Genomic DNA, 27978 nt, shown 5'->3' on the forward strand with positions numbered 1-27978 from the left:
TCACCAAACTGTTGTTGGATTGTTGGAAGAAGTTGCTGTTGGAGGGTTTTTTGGTACCATTCTTTATTCATGGCTGTGTTTTTGGGCAGAATTGTGAGTGAGCCCACTCCCTTGAATGAGAAGCAACCCCACACATGAATGGTGTCAGGATGCTTTACTGTTGGCATGACACAGGACTGATGGTAGCGCTCACCTTTTCTTCTCCGGACAAGCCTTTTTCCAGATGCCCCAAACACTCGGAAAGGGGCTTCATCGGAGAATATGACTTTGCCCCAGTCCTCAGCAGTCCATTCACTATACTTTCTGCAGAAGATCAATCTGTCCCTGATGTTTTTTTTGGAGAGAAGTGGCTTCTTTGCTGCCCTTCTTGACACCAGGCCATCTTCCAAAAGTCTTGGCCTCACTGTGTGTGCAGATGCGCTCACACCTGCCTGCTGCCATTCCTGAGCAAGCTCTGCACTGGTGGCACTCCGATCCCGCAGCTGAATCCTCTTTAGGACCTGGTGCTTGCTGGACTTTCTTGGTAGCCCTGAAGCCTTCTTTACAAGAATTGAACCTCTTTCCTTGAAGTTCTTGATGATCCTATAAATTGTTGATTTAGGTGCAATCTTAGTAGCCACAATATCCTTGCCTGTGAAGCCATTTTTATGCAACGCAATGATGGCTGCATGCGTTTCTTTGCAGGTTACCATGGTTAACAATGGAAGAACAATGATTTCAAGCATCACCCTCCTTTTAACATGTCAAGTCTGCCATTGTAACCCAATCAGCCTGACATAATGATCTCCAGCCTTGTGCTGGTCAACATTCTCACCTGAGTTAACAAGACGATTACTGAAATGATCTCAGCAGGTCCTTTAATGACAGCAATGAAATGCAGTGTTAAGGTTTTTTTGGGATTAAGTTAATTTTCATGGCAAAGAAGGCCTATGCAATTCATCTGATCACTCTTCATAACATTCTGGAGTATATGCAAATTGCTATTATAAAAACTTAAGCAGCAACTTTTCCAATTTCCAATATTTATGTAATTCTCAAAACTTTTGGCCACGACTGTATATATATATGAAAGATTTTAGCGTCTTTTTAACCCAGTTTCTTTTGAAAAAAACCATGCCTGTGGCAACATTTCAGTCAAAGGATATTGCTTCTTGCAGGTTTTGTGACTCTTTCAAAGTGAAATGCCCAGTAAGTGGTGTCAAAAACATGCTCCCTTTTATCAGATCAGCTTTATCGATGAACTTGAATCTGGCAGTGTTTTTACATTGGTTGTTGTCCGAGGAGTGGTGCTAAAATGTTAATGCTCTTCCGTGCTTGAAAATAAAGTACTACCTACACTAAACCCTACTCTAAACCTAACCGACAGCGGGATCAAACGCAAACATGAGAAAAAAAAGCATTTTCTAACAGTGCCATTGACTTACTTATGCAGGTGCTTCTCAATAAATTTGAATGTTGTGGAAAAGTTCATTTCAGTAATTCAACTCAAATTGTGAAACCCGTGTATTAAATAAATTCAATGCACACAGACTGAAGTAGTTTAAGTCTTTGGTTCTTTTAATTGTGATGATTTTAGCTCACATTTAACTAAAACCCACCAATCACGATCTCAACAAATTAGAATATGGTGACATACATAAGTGTGGAAGAAAAAGAGGCACAACCAACCAAGAGAACCACAGCCTTCTGAGGATTGTCAAGCAAAATCGAATTTGAGTGAACTTTACAAGGAATGGAATGAGGCTGGGGTCAAGGCATACAGATGTGTCAAGAAATTTGCTGAACCACAGACAACATCAGAAGCGTCTTACCTGGGCTAGGGAGAAGAACTGGACTGTTGCCCAGTGGTTCAAAGTCCTCTTTTCAGAAGAGAGCAAGTTTTGTATTTCATTTGGAAACCAAGGTCCTAGAGTCTGGAGGAAGGGTGGAGAAGCTCATAGCCCAAGTTGCTTGAAGTCCAGTGTTAAGTTTCCACAGTCTGTGATGATTTGGGCTGCAATGTCATCTGCTGGTGTTGGTCCATTGTGTGTTTTTGAAAACCAAAGTCACTGCACACGTTTACCAAGAAATTTTGGAGCACTTCCTGCTTCCTTCTGCTGACCAGCTTTTTGTAGATGCTGATTTAATTTTCCAGCAGGATTTGGCACCTGCCCACACTGCCAAAAGCACCAAAAAATGGTTAAATGACCATGGTGTTGGTGTACTTGACTGGCCAACAAAATCACCAGACCTGGACCGCTTAGAGAATCTGTGGGGTATTGTCAAGAGGAAAATGGGAAACAAGAGACCAAACAATGCAGATGGGACTCAAAATGTGTCTAAACTAAAAACCCTGTTTGTGTCATTTTACTACTTACAAAGTTATTTAAAGTATAAAACAGTAATTTAAAATACACAGCCTGGTTTTTTAAATTTTCTTTTTTTTTTTTTTAGGGGGGACAACCCTCAGATAGGCTGTTATTGTATGTGGTTTTACATATATCTATACACAGACATTTATGTATGATGGCGATGTGATTGGAAAAGTGTATATTTTGTCACATGCATTTTATTGTTCCCCATTTGAGTTTGTAAATTGATATTGTTCTAATAATTAAAAAAAAACTCATATAGGCCTTTCTTAACATTGTTATACCTGTAAAACACAATTCACAAAACCACTCCATTTGGTGGTGGCATTTATCCATTTAGTCCAGCTCTCTGTTACTGGATGGCTGAAAGTGAGTCTACTATAACACATTAGGTCCACGTTTCTCAGATTGACTCCATTCAGATGCAATCTATTAATATGTAGATTATTGCCACATTTACACATAGCCGGGTATTTAGAGAAACGAATACCCCCCCCCCCCCCCCCCTCCGTTTTAAAAAATAACATCGTGCACACAACATCGTTTTCAAAAAAGTTGTTGTTTACATCAACCCGCATAAATACGCCGTCGAGCGCCATCATAACTATGCCAAACCTATGGGCGGCAGTGTAGGGAGAAGGATAAAGCCATGCAAGCCAATCAGAATCCTCAAAATCGAGCAACTTCCTGTTCCTTTTAAAACAACAACTCCTCGATATAATACAGCAGTTGTGTTTGCAAATGCAAACAGACCAAAAGCGTTTGCACAAACGTAAAAATGAGTACCACCTTAACAGCATCCATGATCAAACAGTAAAGTTACCCAAACAAACTCTAAACATAGGGCGCTCACATGACGTTAAGCATTTTCTGGCGCATAATGTGACGTTTGAGAACCTAAAACCCCGTTCCCTTATCGAGTCGGTCTCTCGACATTACGTATGGGGAAATCCATTTCCTCGAAATTATGAAGTCTGATTGAATAACTCTTTTGCTTGCAAATAGCCAATGGCGCCCTCGCCCTCACCTGATTGGCTGACAGCCATCAATATAGGTGACGTCGGGCGCCAAAAACCTCAGAATCTTTTTTCTTCACTTGAGTCTGGTATCGCCGTGGATTCACGCATACAGAGCGGAAAATTGTGGAAAATTATCCCCTCTCGCGTTCCGGTGATTTTACTCTTATAATGTCTCTTTGCCGCATGTGTGGTGGGCCCATTGATTTCCCGGATGCACACGAGCAGTGTGTGCTGTGCCTGGGTCGGGCTCACGCAGAGGCGGCATTCGAAGGTTCGGGATGTCGTGCCTGTGAGGAGTTTCCCATCAAGATCCTTCGTGCAAGGCTGGCCGTTACCCGCAACGGTGGCCCTGTTTCTCCTGCCTCTCCCCCGTCCGCCGCCGTCGAGCCGCGAACCGGGAGACTGCAGAGAGCTCCGTCGATGGATTCTGTCGAGGTACTGGCGTCGGCCCAACGCCCACGCCCACGCCACCCTCACGTGGAAGATCCCCTCTCATACTCTGAGGCCAGTTACCGCCCTCCACTTGAAGCGCGGGAAATGGTCTCGTTTGGATATGACGAGGACGACGCCATGTCTACTAATGCCTCAGACCCGGGAGCGTGGTCCGAGGCCCAGTCTGAAGCTGCCCCCACATCGCTGGATGCCGAGCTTATGGCGATCCTCACGGAGGCGGTGGCAGATATGGAATTGGAGTGGACAGCCCCCAAGGAGCTGCAGTCTAAGAGATGGATGGACGGTTCCTTCCTCGGCGCGGGCCACCAGGCTGAAGCCCCGCAGAGACTCGCGCCTTTTTTCTCGGAGGTCCACGAGGAACTCACCCGGTCATGGCGCTCCCCTTACTCAGCCCGAGCCCATGCACAGGGGACCCAGCTGCTGACGACGGTGGAAGGGGCGGAGAAATTGGGATACACGCGACCGCCTCCCGTCGAGGATGCTATCGCGGCCCACCTGGCGTCTTCTCCCGGCTGGAAAACCGCCTCTTTGCCTTCTAGGCCATGTCGAGCTACTGCTCACATCGCCGAGAAGGCATACATATCGGCTGGACATGCAGCATCTGCCCTCCACACGATGGCAATCCTGCAGGTCTTCCAAACTCGGCTCCTGGGGTCCCTGGACGAGGGAAGCCCGGACCCAGAGTCGCTCAGGAAGCTGTGCACGGCGGCGGATCTAGCTCTCGCGGCGTCGAAGAAGGTCGCGCAGGGAATCGACCGCAATATGAGCAGCCTTGTGGTCCTGCATCGCCATCTGTGGCTGACGCTGTCTGGCATGCGCGATGCCGAAAAGAGGCAGTTCCTAGATGCACCGGTGAGCCCCACCGGTCTTTTCGGTGTCGCGGTGGAATCTCTGTCAGAGAAATACGCAGAGACCGTCAAGCAGTCTAAGATGATGCCTCATCTCCTGCCGAAACGGTCTCAAGCCCCCCCTGCAGCGAGGTCCAGGTCTTCTTCAGCGCAGCGCCCGGCGGGATATACCTGGCGCGCGTTCCCGAGCGCGGTAGAGCGTCGTGAGCCAGAGCCACCGTTCCGCCAGAGGCAGCCCAGGAAGCCCCGTTTTGGTGCTAAACCGGCCTCTAGCAGCCAAGGGCGCCCGGCGGGCAAGAAGGGGCAGTGTTCCTGATGCTCGTGCCAGGGGGAAGAGAGCGCGGGACGTGTTCGTCGGACCCGCAGCTAAGAGGGCGTGTTCCCGCCCAGGGTTCGTCAACGATGTGAATGTTGTGATAATGAAACCGCTGTGTTCTGTTTCAATAAACATGCATTACATGCCTCAGCAAAAGAGCTTTCTTCCCCCCTCTACTATTACCCGCTACATAAGCGAAGCCTCTCCCCCGAGAGACGTTTCGCAAAGTGGAAGCTCGGGGAAACCCGAGGAGGTGGCTTTGTATGCTCCCGTGCAAGAAGCCGTGGACGAGTAACCTGCCATTCATATAGCGGTCAATGCTTCCCCGGTGGCTGGCGCGCAGCCCCCGCCGCAGCATGCATTAATACCATCTGTATTGAGTCATCTGAGCGCGTGGGCCACGCTCCCCGCGGCATCTTATTGGGTAATCAACACGATAAAACGCGGCTATACGCTCCAGTTCGCTCGCAGACCACCCCGCTTCGGCGGTGTGATTATGACAGAAGTATCAGAACAGAGCGCCCCACTGCTACGAGCAGAAATATCCTCTCTCCTGGCCAAACAAGCAGTAGAGATAGTGCCCGAGGAACGGAGAAATTCAGGGTTCTACAGCCGTTATTTTCTAGTTCCAAAAAAGGACGGAAGTATGCGCCCCATCTTAGACCTGAGATTACTGAACAAAGCGCTCGCGAAACGCACGTTCAAGATGATAACTGTGAAGCAGATCCTCGCGCACATTCAGCCCGACGATTACTTCATTGCAGTGGATCTAAAGGATGCATACTTCCACATCCAGATAGCCCCACATCACAGGCGCTTCCTGCGTTTTGCATTCGAGGGGGTGGCGTACCAGTTCAAAGTGTTGCCGTTTGGGATCGCTTTGGCTCCCCGCGTATTTACAATGTGCATGAATACAGCGCTCGCTCCCCTGAAGCTCAGTGGAATGCGCATACTGAACTATCTCAACGACTGGTTAGTCACCGCACGGTCGAGAAGCACTCTCGAGGAACACAAACACAGACTCCTCGCCCATCTGACAGGTTTGGGGCTGTCTGTGAACATTCAGAATAGCACGCTGCAGCCGCGCCAATATATCACATTCCTGGCTATGATACTGGACTCGCGCACTATGATCGCGAAGCTGTCAGAGCCGAGAATCCAGTCGATTCACAATACACTAGCCCTCTTCGTTCAAGGCAGAGCTATCCCCTTAAGAACGTTTCAGAGGCTGCTCGGTCTGATGGTGGCCGCAGCCTCCGTCTGCAGACTGGGCTTGTTGCACATGAGACCGCTTCAACACTGGTTACAGAGCCGAGTGAAGCCGCGGGCGTGGAGAGCGGGAACGGAACGCCTTATCATAACGCGTTCATGTCTCGAGACTCTGGCGCCTTGGTTCGGCATGACCATATTCGAGCAGGGTGCTGCTATGGGCAGAGTGGTCAGACGTGTAGTGGTCACCACGGATGCTTCACTATCAGGCTGGGGAGCCCTATGCGATGGCAGACCAGCATTCGGTACGTGGACAGGGGACCAGACGCGCTGGCACATAAACTGCTTGGAGATGGAAGCGGTTCATCTAGCGCTGCAGAGTTTCCTTCCGTTTGTGAAACACCGTCATGTTCTCATCAGAACGGACAACACGGCGGTGGTGGCGTACATCAATCGCCAGGGAGGTTTACGTTCGCGATCCCTGCAGGGATTAGCGAGACAGCTGCTGTTATGGACGGACAGGGTACTTCTGTCGATTCGAGCAGTGCACGTACTGGGCAGTTTGAATTGCGGCGCCGACATGCTGTCCAGGGACGGCATTGTACACAGAGAATGGAGGCTCCATCCGCAAACGATAAATATGATCTGGAATCTGTTTGGCAAAGCGGACATCGACCTCTTTGCGTCGCAAGAGAACGCCCACTGCCCTCTGTACTTCTCGCTGACAGCAACCCCCCTGGGGGGAGACGCGCTGTCGAGCCGCTGGCCCAAGGGACGGAAGTATGGTTTTCCCCCAGTCAAGTTAATGCCGCTGGTGCTGCAAAAGATCAGGGAGGAGAGATGTGCGTTGATCCTGGTAGCACCCAAATGGCCCAACCAGCCGTGGTTCCAGGAACTGGTGAACATGTCGCGGCTTCCCCCGTGGCGGATCCCGCCGAGAAGGGACCTCTTGTCCCAGGCGAGGGGCACCATATGGCACCCCAACCCAGAGCTTTGGGACCTGTGTGGCAGACCAGCGTGGAGTATATCAGCGAGTGCTGCAGACAATAGCAGAGGCTAGAGCCCCTTCCACGAGGCGTTTAGACACTCTGAAGTGGAAAGTATTTGCTAACTGGTGTGTTGACAAAAATGAGGACCCCAGCAGTTGCGATATCTCCATTATTCTGACCTTCCTACAGGAACGTCTGGATGCTGGCAGTACCCCATCTACAGTGAAAGTCTACGTGGCCGCTATCGCCGTTTTTCATGACTTGCTAGACACACCCCCTGATAACGAGTTTTCTTCGGGGAGCTAGGCGGCTTAATCCACCCCGCCTTCGTCAGATGCCGGTCTATGACCTGTCGTTAGTGCTTAGTGCGCTGTCCGACCCACCTTTTGAACCAGCCGAGTCTAGCGACCTTAAAGTGCTCTCATTTAAGACGGCACTATTGCTCGCGCTAGCTTGCGGGAAACGATTGGGAGACTTGCATGCCCTGTCAGTGAACAGCGCGTGTATGCAGTTTGGACCGGACGATTGTATGGTCAGACTTTTACCCAAACGCGGCTATTCGCCTAAAGTACTCTCAACGCCGTTCAGAGCTCAGATAGTTACAATTCAAGCATTTTGCCCCGAGGAGGACAGTAATTCAGTGTCTCAGAAGTGCGCTTTGTGCCCCGTGCGTGCCCTACGTGCTTATGTGAACAGAACTAGCCAGTTTCGAACTTCAGATTCGTCTGCTACGCGGGTGCCAAGAAGGGCAGCGCGCTGTCGAAGCAGAGGCTATCACACTGGATAGTGGAGGCTGTGCGTCTAGCTTATGCTTCCCGGGGAACCGCCTGCCCAATCGGAGTACACGCCCACTCCACAAGGAGTTTGGCGTCGTCATGGAGTTGGGTGAAAGGCATGTCTATTCAGGACATTTGTTTCGCAGCGGGCTGGTCGTCTCGCAACACGTTTGCGAGATTCTATAATTTGGACATTCCCTCGTTCGCATCACATGTGCTGTCAGTGCAGGAGGAGGGAGTTGAGCAGTCATTGGACTAGGTTATGGCACGCCTTGCCTGGCGCGTGCACTAGCCATGGTTTCGACCAGGTCATATAGACAGCGTCAGTTATTTTTGGCAATCCAAAACGCAGGGAAATATCTGTGTTTTCCCATCGTGTAAACGGGGCCTAAGTGTCAGTGAGAAAATCTTCATGCTAATGTGTGAACTTAAATGAGCTGTGAACCAACCTCTCATGCCAAAGTGTTCAGATTACTTTATGATGAAGAGATTGGTTTCAGATGGTGTTGGGGCTGTTATTTTTGTAGTGTCAGTGGGAGGTGTATAGGGGAGGAGAAACAGGAGGTTATGTAAAGGCAGACCCTTGTCATCCTCCACACACCTGTTATTCCTGGATGATTCACACGGCCCTTTCCCAGCTCACGCACACTTGACCACTCTTCAAGCCCTTTACACAGTGTTCAAGTTCCTGGTTGGTTTTGATCCATTTAGCTGTAAATAACTAAAGTTTAGATCGTTAGAATTGCCCCATGTTTTGTAGCCACACCACCTAGCAGCAAAAAGCATCTTTCAGTGTTTTATGGCCAATCAAGAGGAATTTTATTTCTCTTTCGTCATAAAAGGTAGAGGTTTTACCAGCTTTGAGTACTGCAGTGTCGGTCAGAACACAACTGAAAGATTTTTGTTTTTTTTTGCTGCCAGATGGTGTAGTTGTGGCATCTACCAGCAAGGATAAGGTCATAGCCAAACCAACAAAACTATGATCCTTTGGAGAACACAGCACGTGTGTCTGCTTGACAATGGAACGAGAAGAGAACATTTGAAGGCTCCTCCAGACATTACTGGCCACACATTTTAGAGGTCCCTCCTTGCACATACCATCACCAGATACTAAAATACATTTAAGATCTACTTTGAGAAGTACGTTGACATATTACAGCGTTACAATAATCAACTGAACAGTAACTCAACTTTATAAATCAGCACTACCAAATTACACTTTATTGGAGAGAAAAAATAAATAAAAAAAAAAAACACCCTGGAGCCCCCTTTACAGATTGACAAGTGAAGCACTTCCACCTATTGGTCAACTAGCATTAATTCATTACAAAACCTCTGTAGAGAACCTCAACCTCATTTTAAACTGTTGAATGTACCAGATCCCCTTTTTCTTTTTTTTTCCAGGATTCTGCACTTTAAAGAATTTTCTAATTAGCTTTACAGATCTTAAAACCAATGATTCTTGAAGGTTTAAATTGAAATCAACACTAATATTTTTTTGTCAAGACAGATTCAAACGTCTGGGCCAAATCAAAAAAGAAACTCCCATTTAACAAAGACGCATTAAATTAAAAGTGACTATAAAAAGACAATTACAAAAGGCTGTAACTTAAAATAAATGCTATTGTTCACAAACATTTCAGGTTTGCGCAAGATATTAAGGTGCAAAAACTTTAATAATTTATCTAACAAAACTACATTAGAAGTACTCATGCATTTTAAGTCTAACACAACTTAAACTAATAAAAACAACAATTTAAAAACTTGAAAATAATCAATGTAACATTAAATCAATAATTACACAGGCCTTTTAAAGAAACCTAGTCACACAGCATGAGTAATGCTTAAACACCTTTATTGTGCCCAGTCAAAAATTCAAACTTCACCTTTATAAGCAAACTTGGCAGACAACAATGAGGTAGAATGACAGAGGAGCTTGGGAAAAAGCTCTGCATGGAAAGCATATGGTGATAAGAAAGAAAATCTTGGTTTTGAAAGTAATATCCATTCAGACATTCAGCAGAGGATGAGTAAAGTGACATTTGCATCTTGTCTGCTAAGGCTGATGGTAAACTCCAGGGAAGTCTATGGTTTTAAATCCAACAAGCAGTCATTTGGGCTCACACCCACAACACCTGCTGATGTACAATAAGTGATTAAAAACCTACCCCTTTACAAAGTGTAAATTAAAAAGTGCAATAAAACTATGTGCAGTCGATGGCCATTCTCATTTTTAGGATTAATATCAAGTTGGTTTTGAAATCTGATCGAGAGCAGTAAAAGCAACGCCTAGTGGAGGCACACACTGAAATTGATCTGGATAGGCAAATAGATCTGCAGGGTTACGCGCAAACCTCTTGTTCTACCGAAAAGAACACCGATAAGGCAAAAATTCAGTCTGAAAACAGAGAGAGAGAAAAAAAAAAAAAAAAAAAAAAAAAAAAAAAGGCACAAAATTAAAAATCTGCCAGGTAGATTGCTTTTCAACCTTTTCCATATGCCATACCTTAAAACTGTTTCATGTAAAAATTTATGTAAACTAAAACTGTGAAAAATGTCATGATGAACATCTGGCTTTTGTAGCTTCTCAAAAAAAGTAAAAAACATTGGCAAAAAGAGTGCCAGAAAAGAGCAGCTAGTGTGGAAAGGGAAACCAATTAAAGGCACCGTATGGCTTCCATCTGTTAAACAATGAGACTTTAGAATGGACTTACCAAAACAAAAATAGCAACCTATTAAAGAAAAAAAAAAAAAAAAAAAACCTTCAACCATGGCCTGGATCTCAACTTGGTTCAAAAACTCTGGGTCTTCCCATCCATGGGCCCCAGCTAACCCATCTCACTGTGTGCAGTGCCAAAGTGAACAAGCCAAACTAAAAAGAAAGTGCAACAGTGAACTTTCTACAGTGTTTCCCCATGCCCCAACTCCAGGGAGGGCCTTTTGAAGGGGGGCCGACTCCGGAGTGGTTCCCCGAGGGGAGCAGGCACAACTGACATCCCGGGTGAGGCATCGTGCTGCCATGCATGGTTTCAAATGGCATCCCGCTTCTTCTGGTTTCTCATCAGAGGGCGGTGGTTGCTGAGGATGTCCATGGAGTGCTGCCTATGCCAGCAGGAGCGACAGTAGTATTTGAAGCAGGTCTGGGGAATAGATGTTAGATACACTGCATTTACATACAGACATGCAACAAGAGGAAAAACTTTTTTTAATATATATATATATATATATATATATATAATCTCTCACGCACACCTAAAGGATTATTAGGAACACCATACCAAGACTGTGTTTGACCCCCTTTCACCTTCAGAACTGCCTTAATTCTACGTGGCATTGATTCAACAAGGTGCTGAAAGCATTCTTTAGAAATGTTGGCCCATATTGAAAGGACAGCATCTTGCAGTTGATGGAGATTTGTGGGATAAACATCCAGGGCACTAAGCTCCCATTCCACCACATCCCAAAGGTGCTCTATTGGGTTGAGATCTGGTGACTGTGGGGGTCATTTTAGTAGTGAAGTCATTGTCGTTCAAGAAACCAATTTGAAATGATTTGAGCTTTGTGACATGGTGCATTATCCTGCTGGAAGTAGCCATCTGAGGATGGGTACATGGTGGTCATAAAGGGATGGACATGGTCAGAAACAATGCTCAGGTAGGCCATGGCATTTAAACGATGCCCAATTGGCACTAAGGGGCCTAAAGTGTGCCAAGAAAACATCCCCCACACCATTACACCACCAGCCTGCACAGTGGTAACAAGGCATGATGGAGCCATGTTCTCATTCGGTTTACGCAAAATTCTGACTACCATCTGAATGTTGCCGTGTTGTGGCTTCACAAATGCTTTGCTGCATACCTCGGTTGTAACGAGTGGTTATTTCAGTCAAAGTTGCGCTTCTATCAGCTTGAATCAGTCGACCCATTCTCCTCTGACCTCTAGCATCAACAAGGCATTTTCGTACACAGGACTGCCGCATACTGGATGTTTTTCCCTTCACACACCATTCTTTGTAAATCCTAGAAATGGTTGTGCGTGAAAACCCCAGTAACTCCAGTAACCCCAGTAACTGAGCAGATTGTGAAATATTCAGACCGACCAGTCTGGCACCAACCACCATGCCACACTCAATTGCTTAAATCACCTTTTTTTCCAATTCTGACACTCAGTTTGGAGTTCAGAAGATTGTCTTAACCAGGACCACACCCCTAAATGCATTGAAGCAACTGCCATGTGATTGGTTGATTAGATAATTGCATTGAGAAATTGAACCGGTGTTCCTAATAATCCTTAAGGTTGAAATCTTTTTTTTTTTAATAAAAAGGAGTTTGTGGGTGGGGGTTCTTAACTTCACCTTGTCCCTGCAAAAGAACGGTCCAGGCTCACGGCTGCATGATTGACAGATGGCATCCTCCAAGTATGGGTCAATCTGAACCTAGAGGAAGAACATTACCACAAAGAAAGTGATTTGGCATACTCCGTCTAAACGCACTGCCAGGCAGACATTAGCAGATGTAACTACCGTATTTTTCGGACTAAGTCGCACCTAAGTATAAGTCGCATCAGTCCAAAAATATGTCATGGGGAAGGAAAAAAAAAAAAAAAAAAAAAATCGCACTGGACTATAAGTCGCATTTATTTAGAACCAAGAGAAAATCTTAGTCTACAGCCACAAGAGGGCGCTCTATGCTGCTCAGTGCTCCTGTATCCTACCACTGAAAACGGTTAACTTTAATATTAACTTAATTTAACAAAATCCAAGACAGAGAACAGATATTGGTTATCTGGAAAAGCAAGTTATTCAGCTAACGGTACACAATAGTACACAGAACAACAGGCTGAATAGGTGCCCGGTATGTTGACAAAACATTAACAGTTAGCTAGACAATAGCATAAAGAACATACCAGGGAGGCTGAATAGGCTAAAATTAACAAGCCAGCAAGTCCAACAGTTACCGGTAACGTTAAGCTAGTTCACCAAGCTCCCGTGATCTTATTCCACTTCACAGAGTCACTGAATCTTCAGTGGTAGGCTACAGGAGCACTGCACTCTCACGGCTGTAGACGGTAAAGTTCTCTTGGTTCATGTCAAATAAATTTTGACAAATAAGTTGCACCTGACTATAAGTTACAGGACCAGCCAAACTATGAAAAGTGCGACTTATAGTCCAGAAAATACGGTAAATAAAGTGTAAACTGAAATCAAATGACCAAATAATAAGTGAAACCGACAACATCAAATGCTTGCATCAGTACAACCAGTGCTACGCTTTACATTATCAGTTAATGAGTAAACCCATAGACTTTACTACAGACTGTACATGAGCTACCATAATGGTGTAAAACAATGGCTTTCAAAAGGTTCACTGTACCTTTTTTGTAAATTTGGGTGTCTTTATCTCAACAAATGCAGCACTCACTGCTTTCAGATAACTGCGTTGGTTGTTAAAGGTTACACGTCCAGATCCTGGGGGAGGGCAGGGGTTAAACCCCAGTATCAAAGTAACAGTTATTAGTAATAAATCTTGATTTACAAAAAAAAAAAAAAAAAAAAAAAAAATTCTCACCAATGGGGTACTTGTGCTTGTCTGTGTCGATGCCCGCATACACAACACCTCCAAACAGATCATTCATGATGCTGGCCAGGGCCTCAGCGTTCAGCATGCCATGCAGAGCTCCTACAAACACAGTGTTCCTAGGGTCCAGCCTCTGAGAGGGGCAACTCACATAATTGCTGTCCGAAACCACCCAAGGGATAACCTGTGCCTGAGGGTCCAAAAAAAAAAAAAACATTTAACACCACACACACACCCCAAACAAAACAAGTCAATTTCTCAGATATCAAGATCAGGGATCTTTATACCACCTACACCTAAGTTGTAATCTTAAAGTCCATCTTACATCTTTGCAGCGCATCCTTCTGCTAGACATTTTGAAGTAATACTCGCTGTAGCCCTCAGGATGAAGCAGGTCCTCAGTGCAGTCCTGTAGCAGGGCACGCACAGACTTGTCCGATTCAAACACCAAGTACACATAACCTAAAGGAGAAAAATAAGTTGTCAAATGGCCGAAGGGTTACCCAATTCACCTCTTATGGTAATTTCCCTAACTATAGACCGCACAACCTACAAACTTTATTAGAGGATCTTAAAGTGTGTGGGGCCAACAAAACAAAACCCTAATTCCCAGAAACCAATACCACTACAAGTGTATGGAAGGTTTTTGTAATCAATAAGTTGAGTGCCATGAACCCGCACCATCCCGCCACAGTGCTGTAATAAAATAAGTTTCCTACCCTTTCAGCATTACCTTTGGGCATATTACCTTTCGGAGGGCAGCGAGGGTGCTTGCCATCCTTACCCGGCCACTCCACACTCAGAGGGCCATAGCATTTAAAAGTGTTTATCAATCCAGCTGGTGACAAAAAAAGGGGGGAAAGAAAAGCCATTAGCCTAGAAGCAAACGTGGCTATGGGAAAGCTATACCGTATTTTCCGGACTAAGTCACACTTTTTTTCCATAGTTTGGCTGGTCCTGCGACTTATAGTCAGGTGCGACTTATCAAAATTAATTGGACATGAACCAAGAGAAATGAACTAAGAGAAAAGAACCAAGTGAAAACATTACAGTCTACAGCAGCCAGAGGGCGCTCTATACTGCTCAGTGCTCCTGTAGTCTACACTGAAAACATAGAGCGCCCTCTCGCGGCTGTACACAGTAATGTTCTCTTCTTGGTTCTAAATAAATGTGATTTACAGTCCAGTGAGACTTATGTTTTCTTTTCCTCATCATGACGTATTTTTGGACAGATGCGACTTATGCTCAGGTGCGACTTATAGTCCGAAAAAATACGGTACTACCGCTAAAAGTCTGGGATTAGTAAGACAAGTTCTTAAATTCCTGTGATTGCATTGCAATTCGATTACTCCAGTCTTCAGTGTCACATGATCCGTCAGAAAACATTTGCTGCTTAAGACACATTACCAACTTTGAATACCGCTGTGGAAAACATTGTGTAAATCACGATACATTAAGACTCTGAACAGAGAGTTAAAAATAACCCATTTAAAAGATGGAATTTAATTTGTGTCTACCATCACTTGATTAATTTGGTGCATCCTTGCTGAATTTAAGTTAGTTTCTTAATCCTACAGACCAGATTTTTAAACTGTAGCGTAAATTGTGAAAATCAGAAACAGCACACATGCAGTACACTAAATGTGGAAAGCAAATGACGTCAATTAGCATTTTTACCCTATTAAAAAAAAAAAAAAAAATCCTATTCAAGGAGGCTGGATGCCACACCTCCAATGGGAGGAAAACCGGAGTCAGATAAAAATATTTAAATCAAGTTGGTCACTTTAAATTTCAATATTTTTCTTCAATTAGCAGGCTATTATTAATCCATTCCAAACATGATCTTTTTAACAAAGGGATTAGAAAACTAGTCCCATCCAAATAGGGCTTATCACCTGATGTCTTTTCATGTACTAATTCAGACTGGACTAACCTGTCAGTGTTTACTGCAGAGGTGGGAGGGTCCGTTTTGTTCATCTGGGCATTTCAGTGATCACGCACTCATGTGTATTTAGTCATTCAGATGATTACCATTAGTATAAGGTTAAGACTAGATGGTACACGGCAAAAACTACTGGGTATGCACACCATGTCGTAATTTCTCACACTGTACAACAGTTACTATTTTGCATTATTGTAAGGGGAAGGTTAAGGGTTGGGGGTAGGTGTAGACATTAAAACCATCTAATGGGTAGAAAATTTGTTAGCTTCCAGTTTTTGCTGTATCCCTTCTAGCCACAACCCTGACTTTAGTTTAACCAATTTATTTATTTGCAGTAAACCAATGTTTAATTGTCATAAAAAGGTACATATTTAGGGGTGCATGATAAATATCAGCCGATGATTAAATGCGCTTTATTAAATCCGGTTAGTTATTAAAGCCGGTTATCTAATCAGTAATAAATTCCATCAGGAGCATGATTTGAGAACGGTGCAGAAGTTAATGCAAATCATACCAGACACTGATATTACAATAGCCAGTCTTAACGGTTTATGGGATCTAGCTCTTTATTTATTTATTTTTTCCTCTTCCTCTCCTTTATCAGGATGCAAATCTCAAACGGGTGCGCAGTAAGAGCATCTACGGTGGTGACTCCCCACACTAGCAGTTTCAGACAACATAGTCGGTGAAAGTCCCACCCATTTGTGACGCTCACTGCCCTATTAGCATATACACAGCCCTGAGTGAGAAGCTAATGCAGCCTTCACGTGCTACCAGAATGATCGTGAATAGGAACGTGGTAGTTAAAAGTTGTTCGGAAGCAATGTGTGAGGTCATTAACCGCGTCACCGTAATACCCGTCTGCCCACGTGCATGAGCTCTTGAAGCAACAAAACACTCCTGTATATGTGTAAAGCAACCCATGGCAACAGTGTTAAAGTAGCCAAATTCCACGGGAAAATGGCAGATTCGGATGGGATTAAAAATCACCAAGAACGTCTGTGAACTAAAGATTTCTCTAACGACCGCCATGTAAAACTAGTCCCATTCAAATAGGGCTACAGTCCTAATAAGGACAAGTGTTCCTTCTACCTTCAGTGATGTCCCAGGGAACTCCTCCTAAAAACACCTTGCAGGAGTAAATGGGATTTTGGTAGTGTCTGGGGGGCAACTGTCCACTCCATGTGAAGGTAGCTTCATTGATTGCTGTGGAGCACAAATTCAGAAGATGAGCACAACAGAAATATCTGCATTGCACATTGATTAAAAAAAAAAAAAAAAAAGCCCCGGCACAGTGAACAGCAGCACAAGGATTGAACAAATCTGTTCAAGGGAAGTGTTAAGGAAGGTACAAAGGTTCCGGTGGGAAGGTAAAGGGGTGAGGATTATGTGAATTCATGTGCTACAGTAGTATGCAACAGGTCATACAGGCTGCCTGTCTGTGAAGCCAGGCCTCTCTTTCAATGCTGAATGGGCTCTCAGGGGTCTTCATTAGGTCCCAGTTGGGCCAGATGGAGGCACCAGGCCAGCGGTGGGACAGACCACCACTTGGGGTGGCACTGGGTGGTGGAGTGAGAGGAGAGTTGCTGCGGTCCATACGAGAGCCCAGAGCTAGCTTGAGAGGATCTCTTTGCATACCGGACATAAGGAAGGGCACAGATGGTGAGATCCTCAAAGAAGACTGCAAAAGGAAAGAAGAGAAGAGTTAGTGTTGCCAAGAAGAACATTCAAGGACCATAAGTGATCTACCTTTAAAACTAGCCATATTAAAACACCATTGTACACTCTGCCATCTGGATTGCTAGTCAAGTGGGAAGGTGGAAGGGCTAAGGGGTAGAATTGGGATTGGGCCTTAGGGTGTGTTCACTTGTAGTTTGGTTCATTTGGTCCAGAACAAAAAGGAAAGCAATCCATTTGGTCCTGGTTAACAACCTGATTGGTCGGCTTGAATGACTTCTACATCGTGACAGAACTCAAACACCCCAAACAAAAGGCGAATTAGACCAGCGCTGTGGGTGTATGATAAAGCACCCATTAACGGATCGGTCTGCACAGCGCCTCCAGGTCAAACACTTTATGCGGTCTCCAGTAGTAAGCAGGCTCATTCGTGTACATTTTTTCCCCCCCACCACCTGCAAATTCACAAAGAGTTCATAAAAGGCAATTTACCTCACTGTTGCTCCATGTTTGTCCTCTGCTCATTTGGTTTTGGTTACACCATGTTGCCAAATCATGTCGCAAAGTGACATCTTTTCACTACTTCCGGTTCGTTTAGAAGCATTTGGTCTGGGTTGCATTCATTTAATTCGAACCTCACCAGAGTTAGTTTAGAAGTAGACAGAGACCCATCTCTTTAGCGGTCTCTGCCCACATTTGGAGTGCAGGGTTCGGATGGCAGCTTTGAGACTTCCTCAAATGAACTGCATGAACAAAGCAAATCGCAACAGTTTGTTTTAATTGAACCAAACTAGACAAGTGTGAACACGCCCTTAATAGCAGTTTCGGGGATAGGCAAAATATAATGATATAAACAATACTCCAATTTAGATGTGCCCAAATTATTTTTAGTGTAGCTATTGAGTGCCATAGCATACTGGGAACACACCTGAGTGGATTTAAAAAGAAATAAAAATGAAACATACACCCAAGACATGCTCACAATAAGATTTAGAATATGCAAAGAATACATGACGGTAATTTTTGTAAGTAGCTTTGGATTAAAGCATTGGATAAATGAAAATGTAAATGCACTGAAAATACAAAAAGTTGTCCCGAGACGGGGGTGTCCAACTCAGGTCCAGAGCCCTGCAGAGTTTAGATTCAACCCTGATTAAACACCTGATCAAACTAATCAAGTCCTTCAGGCTTATTTGAAAACTACACCCTAGGTGCCGGCGCAGGGTTGGAACAAAACTCTGCAGGGTTGACACCCCTTTCCTAAGCGAATAAGCTTGGGGCCAGATTTTCAATAATCTTCAAAAAAAAAAAAAATGCATTGTGTTTCAAATGATTCATTACAAAGTTGTTGTGCGTTTTTTTTTTTTTTTTTTGTGCAGCACAAATTAAATAAACAGCTTACCTTGGGTATTTAAGACTATTTGGAGGTTATCCTAACTTTAAGAGATTGAGATCAATAACATTCAGGAATTAAATGAGGTTGGCTTAAATTTTACATCAAGAAAAAAAAAAGTTAGAAAATGGCAGTTACAGCTTATTCAGAATATAGTAAATCCTAATGTTTATTTAAATGAAATATAGGGTTTGGCTTTCATTTCAATTGATAACGTTCATATAAACGATAGTACTATCCAACAGTTACTATATAGTGGCGTTTACCGTTTCCCAGGCTGAAAGTTACTTCTTGTGGTAAAGATAAATCAAATACCATCCATAAGTATTTTAAACTGGGAACTGCTAGAAAGTCAATTAACAGCTCTTCAGTTCCCCAACAAAACAAGCCAAATGCAACGATTAAAAAAAATAAAAAAATTATATAATATATATATATATATATATATATATATATATATATAAAAAAAAAATAAAAAAAAAAAAGAGAAGAGCTAAGCTACACAGAGCATGATCTCAAAACACTTACCAGCAGTTCTGAGAGGTGATCAGAACCAGAGCTGAAGCCACTGGTCTCAGAGTCCACAGGGCTTATGGAGTGAGAGTCCAGGAAAGATTGAGAGTTCAAGCGTGCCATGCCGGGAAATTTTTCTAGGAAGTCTGTAGCACCAATGGAAGGCTCGCAGTAGCTTGGAAACTTGTTGGAGAGCCGGCTGGGAGTCCCCAAAATCCCTTGCACTGAAAATATAATAAAGAAATAATGAAAACCAAAAGAGCAGATTTTTCTTATCCAAACCCCCAGAACCAAAATTTGCATAATTCAAGAGCCAAAAACAAAACGAAAAAGGGCAGCTCTTATTGCAGCACTACGAATGAAGTACCAGCACATGAGGCAGGCTGAGAATCTGTGACTAATGTCAACAAAAGGCTCTGACTCACCGTTACAGGCCTAGTGAGAATGGTTTAAACACTCTAGTCAGGACAAGGCTATCAATAAAGACCCAGAAAGAGACTCCACAAAAAAAAAAAAAAAAAAACAAAGCCTACTTAATTAAGATTCACTGAATCAGTATTGCATAAAAGATAGTGTCACGTCAACGTTCATGTAACACGGTATCAACATTATCATATGGTTGATTAATATCATTCATTCCACTCACGTGAGGCTGCGTTGGTCTGTGCAGAGGGATCGGTGTCATGGCTGCTCCACGGTCTCTCCCAGTCAGACAGGCTGAGGGACTGTAGGCCCAGACCCCAGTTATTGACATCAGGCAGACCCCTGGAGGAGTCCTGGCCACCGGTGGGAAAAAGCATCCTGCTCCGGACCGCAGACAGGTCCGAGTCGGGACGATCTGTTAAGTGTCCAGAAATAAAAACACACACACGGTTTGGTGACTCTTCATTAACAGTGGGACTAAAAGGCATGCACAGAGAAAGCATTGGCTCCCTAGACTCTGATAAAAATCACCGCTCACTGCCTCTGCCTAGCAAAACTGCACAGGAGCAGCAGTCTCGACAGATACGACCCACCCTGCATGTGACCCAGGCGCTGCTGCCCTCACAGGCCCTTGCAAATGACATCAGTCCCTGGCCTCTGATGCCACGGAGCATTCCTGACAAATTCTCCTGCAAGGAGGCAGCAACCCCCTCCCACCTCTGGCTCAGACTCCTATTCGAGGTGGAAGGGAGAGCGAGTTCACTGCTAGCTGCAGGCTAAGAGAGCGAAAACGCCAGTGAATTGCAGGACTGTTGCTACTGGCTAAGTAGCTAAAGAAAGAGCAATCTGGGCTGCTCGTGCAGAGCTGGACTGCATCCAACTGCGTGCTCCTGCCCTGATTCAGCATCCTCCGTGTCGCCTGCATGACATTGCATGAACCGTGCTGTAATGACTCCCTTTGCACAAATGCCGGGCCAAAGCTTAAGGGGCATGCAGCAGATGCACATGAATCTAGAAAGCGGAAATAGACTACAGTGACAAAAAGGGTTCAGCTGTGCATTATAATGCCTGCACATATATTAATTAATCATTTACCTGCGCTCTTTCATTGTCTTCTACCACTCCATTAAAAATTGCATCTCTTTGTACATAAAATATGGTTTACCATTAAAAGGGTCTCGCTTGCATTTGGCAGTGGGAGTTGTGCAAACCCCGCTTAGATCCAGTGAGTTTCCCAGCATGGTGTTCATCCTGGAGAATGTGTCTGCGTTGCTGCATGTAGACAGTGCTGGAATATCAGAATCCAGGCAGTTAAGAAGTCTGGGGTTCTCACTCTGTCAGAACAAAACCGATATACATCAAAAGAAATTGTAAAACATAGGCCTGATTCTTCCCTTGCGTCACCATTTTGTTCAATTAGCAAAACAGGATGCCATAAGATTTGAAGCGGAGGAGAAATTCATTCTAGTACACCGCTTTCAGTAGAATGATGGAGATCAGTTTAGAAGCCAATTTGCCATGCACGCTGTTTAACTGAACAAAGCAGCCAATAACTACATTGGACAAGCCTAATCAATGGACCTCTACCTCACTGTAAACAATCATTACTCATGACATATGCAGGCTACCACAATAGCTAACATTTCTGAAAATGAATTAAGCATTTTTTAAAGTAAAAACTAATAAGAAAGAAAGAAAAAAACTTTATTAAGACAGTAAACGCGGACCAAACAATCACAAACTACACTTAACAAGCTCACACAAATCCGAAGGCTCTTTAAAAAGGCAAGATTCAAACTCGAACTGGCACCAAAACTCACCAAAGAAAACGCCATGGTAGGACTATCAACCAAAATTATCGAAAAGAACACCCTATGTAGTTCTTTCATAAAGTCTACTTAAAGCTTTCGAGAAACATTTTGGCCTAATTTACAACACCTGTACACGGGTCAAACACCTCTATCTCCCGGGATCCAGTTCTTCTCGAGTAACCAATCACAGATTACATTATTTATTCATGAGGGGAGGGCACTTGACACGGACGTCATTTTTCCTTTCACTAATTTACGGTTCAAAACCCACCCTATTTTTTTTAAATGCCCCCAAATTATCTATGTTATTATATCCTTTATTACAATATTTCTGGTTCCAGTCTTCTTATTCAACAAATATTATAGTTGGTTGTGTTGTGCATTTAAGAGCCGTCTGAGAGATTGATGAATATTAGATCTAAAAATAAATTATATGACTTGACATGATCTAAATCTAAATGTTCTGTGCATCTTATTAGACGCACATTCTGTGCATCTTATTAATTTAAACTGAACAGAGATGACATCACTGAATTCAATGAATTGCCTTTAACTATCATTTTGCATTGACACCGTTTTCCTAATGAATGTTCAGTTGCTTTGACGCAATGTATTTTAAAGCGCTATATAAATAAAGGTGACCTGACTAAAAGTTAAATGCGCGCGGGGCCTGCTGGATTCGTATTTGTGTCACGTCAAATGTACATTTATTTTATTGACAGAAATCAGGACCACGGAGAGCAGCATTTATAAATTGTCGAAGACAATTGATAGATTATGGAAAAAGACGACTTACTACGGTCCACACAGAAGTGTTCAACAGGCACATTTCCAGAGTGCTCGACTTTCAGAGCCTATCGCATACTTAAAATTACAAAGACTACCGAGTCATTTCCTCCAGAGGGCAGCACTTACATTGTTTCTTACAGCCTTCTGCTTAAGGTATAGTTCAACTCCAAAGAAAACGTTTCATGTTGTTGTTAACCGGTTTGACGTTCTTTAAAACTACAAGAGGATCTGTTTGGCAGCCTTATTTTTTTTTTACATTGAAAAGACAGCAACTGATTGTGCCGAGTAAGGCTGCCAGTCCATGACATTCTGCTTATCCCTTTTTATGCACAATAAGACCATGCAAATCTGAAAACATGTGAAATATATTTCGGTGAAGTCTCTAAAAGACAATATTCTGGATGTTTAATCTGACTACATGTTGCACCCATGCAAATTGCTGAAATGAACAAATGTAGTGCACGGTTCAGTACCTCAAATAAAAGTACACAAGCCATTTTAATGCATTCCGTTTTTAATACTATATCATACAGCAGTATTTTTGTACATTTTTTTTTTTTTTACAATTACATTTCTAATGTCTGAATTAACCATTACTATACCCACATTGAAAATCATGCACCATTTTAGCATTTTTATATTCAGAGTATTAACCTGAAACAGCAATTTCATGTTAGCAGCAAACTTGCTGTCCATATACTGTTAGTTGTGTGCCGCACTGACACAGTCGAAACAAAACAAATTACAACTTAACCTCTGAAAATGCTATAAAAGGACATTGACACAAAACACCACAAAGAAAGAGTTACCAATAAATTATACAGATTACTCCTTTCAATTGCACAAACTCTTCTTTCCCCAGATACACACTCTCGATTGAGAATGTGTCATTTTGTAAAGTCAACAGACCTTCTGTGATGTGTTAAAGTGGAATCTAGCAAGGGAAACCATCTGTATGGACATCATACCACCAAAATAAGTTGGCCATTGTTTTGTACATAGCATAAGCAACTTCAATGACCAAGCTACTAACACAAGACAAAAAGAACAAGGTTACGCCGGTCATGGAAGCAACAAACACTACAATGAAGCACAGAACACCACTTCATGCCAAAACCAACATGCTCAATGTCAGCTTCAGTTGATACTCATTTTACATAGACCCAGAGCAAAATCTCAATGAATGGGGAAAAAAAAAAAAAGAGGGGGGGGGGGGGATTGGTCAAGAAACGCATCCATTAAACCTCTAATGTCTACTGCATGACTTAGATGCCTCATGTTTGTGCTATTGGCAATGACTTCAATATAAGCTCAATGAGCAATACCTACTCAAATTATCTCTTTATGGTCAAATTCCAAAAGGAGTTAATACATCCAAAAACCAAAAGTTTAAATGAACTGGACTGATTTTAAACAGGAGCTGGAAGATGCCATTTGAAGAGAAACCTGTGGGGAAAAAAGATAGATAAATAAATGGCAGTACCAAGATCATAATTATAAACTATTTTAGATAAGAAATGAAAATACCAACACATTTTAACAGAACTGCCGTGATTTCCATCCAGGCTGGGATGAGTCTGATGTGGAGGGATACCAGCGCATCTAGGAGAGAATTTTTATTTATTTTTTTTATTAGAAATTAGTAATAAATAAACAAATATAAAATTAACTGCTTCAGTTAAAATTGGAGCAAAAATAAATAAACCTGCGCATGAAGTGCAGCTGCTGCAGCGGCCGCTGCTGGGTAGGTGAAAGCCGTGTGGGGCAGGCCAGGGCTGAGTTCTGTGGTATAGAGGGGGTAAGGAGACCAGGCCTCTGGAGATGCTGGGATCAACGTTGCCCCTGTCAAATCATCTGAGGACGGGCATAAAGCACAGCAAACCATCACCCCAGGCAAGCGCAGTATGTCAGACATGACTGAAATCACCACTTTAAAAGTCAAACGAAGTGTGACAAATTGTTGACGGAGGCCCTCACACTCCAAAAGACTTCAAAATGAGCAAGAACCGGCAGTTACTAAATACTGATACCTGTGTGATCTCTGGTAAGTTCTGTGACTTGGCTTGGAACAGAAGAGGTTGAATGAGATGTTAAGAGCTAATACACAACTTGAGCTCAATAGAAATAAGCAAACAGAAAAGGTCACTTGCCAATTGCACATGCATGTGGAAGTGGATTAGTTTCTTCTTGTTTTCCTAAGATCTACTCTAGATGTGTAGCTACAGAGTGTGTGCCTGTCTGTCTCTGCAGTGTGTGAACTACGGTGTCGGCCAAAAACTTACATGGGTCCCGTGCTATGAAGTGCGCTCCTAGAGCTGGGTGGATATTTGTGGGATTCGGAGTGCCCATCAGCTTACTCTTTGCCATCTTCGTGTTGGCCTTAGCAAACTCTAACCGGAGGGTCTGCGGGTTTTCAGGGTCAAAACGAACCCCCTGGAGACACAAGGTGGGGAGGGGGACAGAGTAATGGGGATGGGTTGTGCCTGCCAGACCCTGGTAAAAATGTGCAGTGCATCTTAAGCTGGTGCCCACATGCAGTGAACGCATCTACTAGTGACTAAACCGCAAAGCTAGTGGTTATCTAGGTGGACACATACTACACACTAAAGACAAGGAAAACATTAAAATGGTAGTCTACTGTAGAGTGGGTTCTCCAAATCATGATGTTCAATAATTTAAAGATAAACATTATGCACTTATTTGTGATGTGCTGGAACAGATCCACTTGTATAATGAATAAGGGACACCATAAGCTCACCATGTTTTAAAGGTTAAATGAGATCGAGAAATGCAAGCTATAGCCACTTTTACAAATTGCAAGTAGAAAAGGCACGTTTTTAAATATACAGTAGACAATGCATCTAAACCACATCCAAGTATAGACCTAGCTGGGAATCATCTGACAGATTTTCAATAATTCAAGCCATTGCTTACAGATGGCTGGTTTCTTACATTTAATGCATTTTTTGCCGCTTCAGCGCCGGAACGACTATCAAAGGTTACAAACCCAACAGGCTGGAAAAGAAAGAGAAAAATCAATGCCCACAGCACCACTTACCAAAAACACACAAAATGCATTGTTAAAAAAAAAAAAAATTCTACTGTACGATTGATCACTATGCAGTCCTAAATTTAGGTTTACGAACACTGAAAGAAAAAAAAAAACTCTATAATTATGAATGATTGCAGCACAAATGCAAGAGTTTTGAATTTAACACGTATGCCTGATCAGCTGTAATAGGCAACAAATGTCTCACCTGCTTTGATGTTAACTTGATAAGTGAACCCTCATAACCCTGAAAAGGAAAAGAAATCCAATTAGCAGCAATGTAGTCACAAGCTTGGAGAGGAAGAAATTCCCAACTCTGTCAGGGAGACATTTACAGAGGACACACTTTACTGGGCTGCCAACCTGCACGACTGGAGCTCTCTGCTAAACATTACCAATTCTTTCAAAACTAACACTATAAAGTTGATGATTCGCCTCCAGTTAATTCATAGTTTCCGTGAGATTCCCCTTTCTTTTTTTTTTTACATTTCTAACGGTTGATTGGGTGACCACAATAATTAGAAGCTAAGACCTAAGGGAGGTAGAGTTGACTAAACACCATCAATGAGATTTACCCTTTAAAACATCTGTTTTTACCTTAAATGGTCGAAATAGCAGATAGAGCTCACGAGGTTTGATATCTGTTGGCAGACCACTGACAAATAGCGTTCGTACCTGTAAAACAAGAAATCAAATACCTAATACACTTCAAATATGTGGGGGGAAAAAATAAATACTAAAACACAAAAGGTTCTAACTTAACAGAAATTAAGTGATTTAGGACCAATGGAACTCAAAGTTAGCATGAACTAAAAAATTAAAAAAAAGTTTGCAATGAACAAAACGAATACAGGGATTGCTTCAAAAAGCCTGGCAGTTTTACACTCAAAGCAATTTACAGTACAAAGATCTAAGACAAATGGGTTTATCTTGGCCACATTCAGCTAAATGGCAATGGAAATAAATGTGCATCCACTCGCTTTGATTTGGTGAGACTGCCAATGGAACAGCAATGGACAACATCACACAGCGTGACAGCAGTTCCTCTGACCCACAGCAACAACCCCATTCCTCGGCCCTCAACCCCTCACCTCTACATCTTAACGCTGTGCATTCTAATGGTCATACTTTATTTAAATAAAGCTTTTAGGGAAATTACTTATTCCAACAGCTACAAGGGGATAGCCTCCACAATCCAAAATAGTTTTTGAAATAGTGAATTATGCGATTGTGTCTTTTTCAGTCACCGCCGAGATTGGATCTAAATGTCCTGCATAATAGGAGCAGTGACTTTGAATTTGTAATAACTACATACGTTTGTGTATAAACGGTAGAAACAAACTAATGGCTAATCGTGTTAGATACATACACTTTAAACCGTTTGCATTTTAGAAGCGGTGTATGAAGAAAACACTAAATAGTTAAAGCGTGCTACGGTACAAATTTTAGACAATTTCTTGTCAGTGAAGCTGAAGCAAATTTAAACGATTCGGTGATTTGCGTCTGTTTACTTGACAGTTTGAGACACTAAATCGTCACTGACTGAGATGCTTCTAAACGAAGTACTTGAACATGTATTTTAATCATCAGGACATTGGCCAAGGAGGAAACAAAAAAAAGACAAACTTCACGCATGGCGCAATTCATCTCCCTGAATATTTAAAGGAAATTAACCTACCGCTCAATAAAAAATATAATCCATCAAGGATAATATCTGGTCATTAAATTAACGGAAATTTTCATTCTGAATTATGAACTTCAAGTCACCGTGTTTTAAGTCTCTTAGTGACTATTTCCTTACTTTTCCATGACAGGAAAAACTTCACGGAGAGAGGCTGGCGCTCCCGTTTCACACTTCAAAAGTTTGAAACAAGTCTACGTCGACATCTTTACAACACCTCACTGACTCTTAACACGCCGAAATCTCACCTCTTCTTCAATAGAGACGTTGTTGTTCGGCTCGGAGTCAGACTTGATACTCATCTTGTGCGTAAACTTGAGACACCCAGAAGGACCTGCAGAAGTTGCGTTGTTTTTCTTTCTCTTTTTCCGCGTCCTAAAGTGCGACTGGATCCTGATGGCGATCCGTGCGGGACTCAGCAGAACTTGTGCGGGACACTGAGGTCGTGTCAAAAGTGGCAGGTGAACCGAAGACGCGAAGGTGACTAGGTGAAAAGAAGTGCAGTGCGTGGTGGGGTGGGATAGAGGAAAAAAAGAGAGAAATGGCGGTGCCACCTCACATTTACCTCTTTTTAAACGTTAAATTTCAAAGAAAGCAGAGCTCATTGGTAAAACCTGTTCCATAGTTGACCTGCTCGCCAATTAGGTCATCAAGAGAGACGGGGCAGGCTCGAGAGCGGCGCTGCAGCTGCTGGAGAAGCCAGCCCCTCCATTAGTGAATCATCGCCTTCATGGGGAAGCACGGACCAATTGGAACCGCTCATTTTATTATTGGAGACATCTCATATCAACTGTATCAGGGGGAGGGAGGGGAGTAGATAAATAAAAGAGAGAAATTGCATATTAAGAGATAACAAAACTTTGTAAAACTAACTTTAAAGTTTCCTTATGGGGGCCGTTGTGAAAGGGTCAGGGTGTAGCCTATACATCCTCTATTTGTTTGTTGAAAAACTGAGCTATTCTAAAAATAACCCCTGACATTTGAGTGCACTTAATTATGGGAACATCTGTTTAAAAGAAAAGCTAGGCTACTTGTCTTTTCCCTTTTAACGCACAAGGCACGCACAATACAGGGAGCCGTCTATTAAAAATGGGCCTTTAGAGCTCATAAATTTTATGTTGGACTGTTTGCACCTTCAAATGGTCTTCTGTCCCGTTTCCTGA

The 27978-nt window shown here is 43.2% G+C and overlaps 2 protein-coding genes across 6 annotated transcripts; both read right to left on the reverse strand.

The window, feature by feature from the left end:
• Positions 1-10382: 10382 nt before the first annotated feature.
• Positions 10383-21464, reverse strand: LOC132108049 (cytoplasmic polyadenylation element-binding protein 1-like). Of its 3 annotated transcripts, none has more exons than XM_059514529.1 (12): positions 21306-21464; positions 20651-20819; positions 19709-19900; positions 19078-19286; positions 16908-17160; positions 16572-16685; positions 14286-14375; positions 13863-13999; positions 13529-13727; positions 13334-13428; positions 12316-12396; positions 10383-11101 (listed from the first exon to the last, which is right to left on the reverse strand). In XM_059514529.1, exons 1-12 carry the CDS (start codon positions 21372-21374, stop codon positions 10991-10993), a joined length of 1719 nt encoding a protein of 572 aa, XP_059370512.1. In that variant the 5' UTR covers positions 21375-21464; the 3' UTR covers positions 10383-10990. The 3 variants fall into 3 exon arrangements, with proteins under 3 accessions (XP_059370512.1, XP_059370503.1, XP_059370494.1); XM_059514520.1 differs by having other exon boundaries at positions 16899-17160; XM_059514511.1 differs by having other exon boundaries at positions 14271-14375; positions 16899-17160.
• A 1187-nt stretch (positions 21465-22651) lies between these two features.
• Positions 22652-27569, reverse strand: LOC132108063 (RNA-binding protein, mRNA-processing factor 2a-like). Of its 3 annotated transcripts, none has more exons than XM_059514550.1 (9): positions 27430-27569; positions 27064-27299; positions 25732-25809; positions 25343-25381; positions 25038-25100; positions 24368-24518; positions 23791-23939; positions 23619-23687; positions 22652-23531 (listed from the first exon to the last, which is right to left on the reverse strand). In XM_059514550.1, the coding sequence occupies exons 2-8, from the start codon at positions 27115-27117 to the stop codon at positions 23622-23624; spliced, it is 600 nt and encodes a 199-aa protein (XP_059370533.1). In that variant the 5' UTR covers positions 27118-27299; positions 27430-27569; the 3' UTR covers positions 22652-23531; positions 23619-23621. The 3 variants fall into 3 exon arrangements, with proteins under 3 accessions (XP_059370533.1, XP_059370543.1, XP_059370524.1); XM_059514560.1 differs by having other exon boundaries at positions 27381-27530; XM_059514541.1 differs by having other exon boundaries at positions 27064-27528.
• Positions 27570-27978: the final 409 nt, after the last annotated feature.

The sequence above is a fragment of the Carassius carassius genome, chromosome 2 (genome assembly GCF_963082965.1).
Source record: "Carassius carassius chromosome 2, fCarCar2.1, whole genome shotgun sequence".
NCBI classification, from domain to species: Eukaryota; Metazoa; Chordata; class Actinopteri; order Cypriniformes; family Cyprinidae; genus Carassius; species Carassius carassius.

What these genes read in the sequence shown, in the direction of transcription:
- LOC132108049 (XM_059514511.1), bottom strand. Translation starts at nt 21,374, where the DNA reads ATGAAAGAACTACATAGGGTGTTCTTTTCGATAATTTTGGTTGATAGT. An exon ending in CAAGCGAGACCCTTTTAATG is followed by an intron (nt 19,901 to 20,650) that starts GTAAACCATATT and finishes GACACTTAACAG; the next exon opens with ATCGTCCCGACTCGGACCTG. An exon ending in GAAGGATGCGCTGCAAAGAT is followed by an intron (nt 13,728 to 13,862) that starts GTAAGATGGACT and finishes TTGGACCCTCAG; the next exon opens with GCACAGGTTATCCCTTGGGT.
- LOC132108063 (XM_059514550.1), bottom strand. Translation starts at nt 27,117, where the DNA reads ATGAGTATCAAGTCTGACTCCGAGCCGAACAACAACGTCTCTATTGAA. An exon ending in CTTCATAGCACGGGACCCAT is followed by an intron (nt 23,940 to 24,367) that starts GTAAGTTTTTGG and finishes GCCCGTCCTCAG; the next exon opens with ATGATTTGACAGGGGCAACG. An exon ending in CAGCTGCACTTCATGCGCAG is followed by an intron (nt 23,688 to 23,790) that starts GTTTATTTATTT and finishes ATTCTCTCCTAG; the next exon opens with ATGCGCTGGTATCCCTCCAC.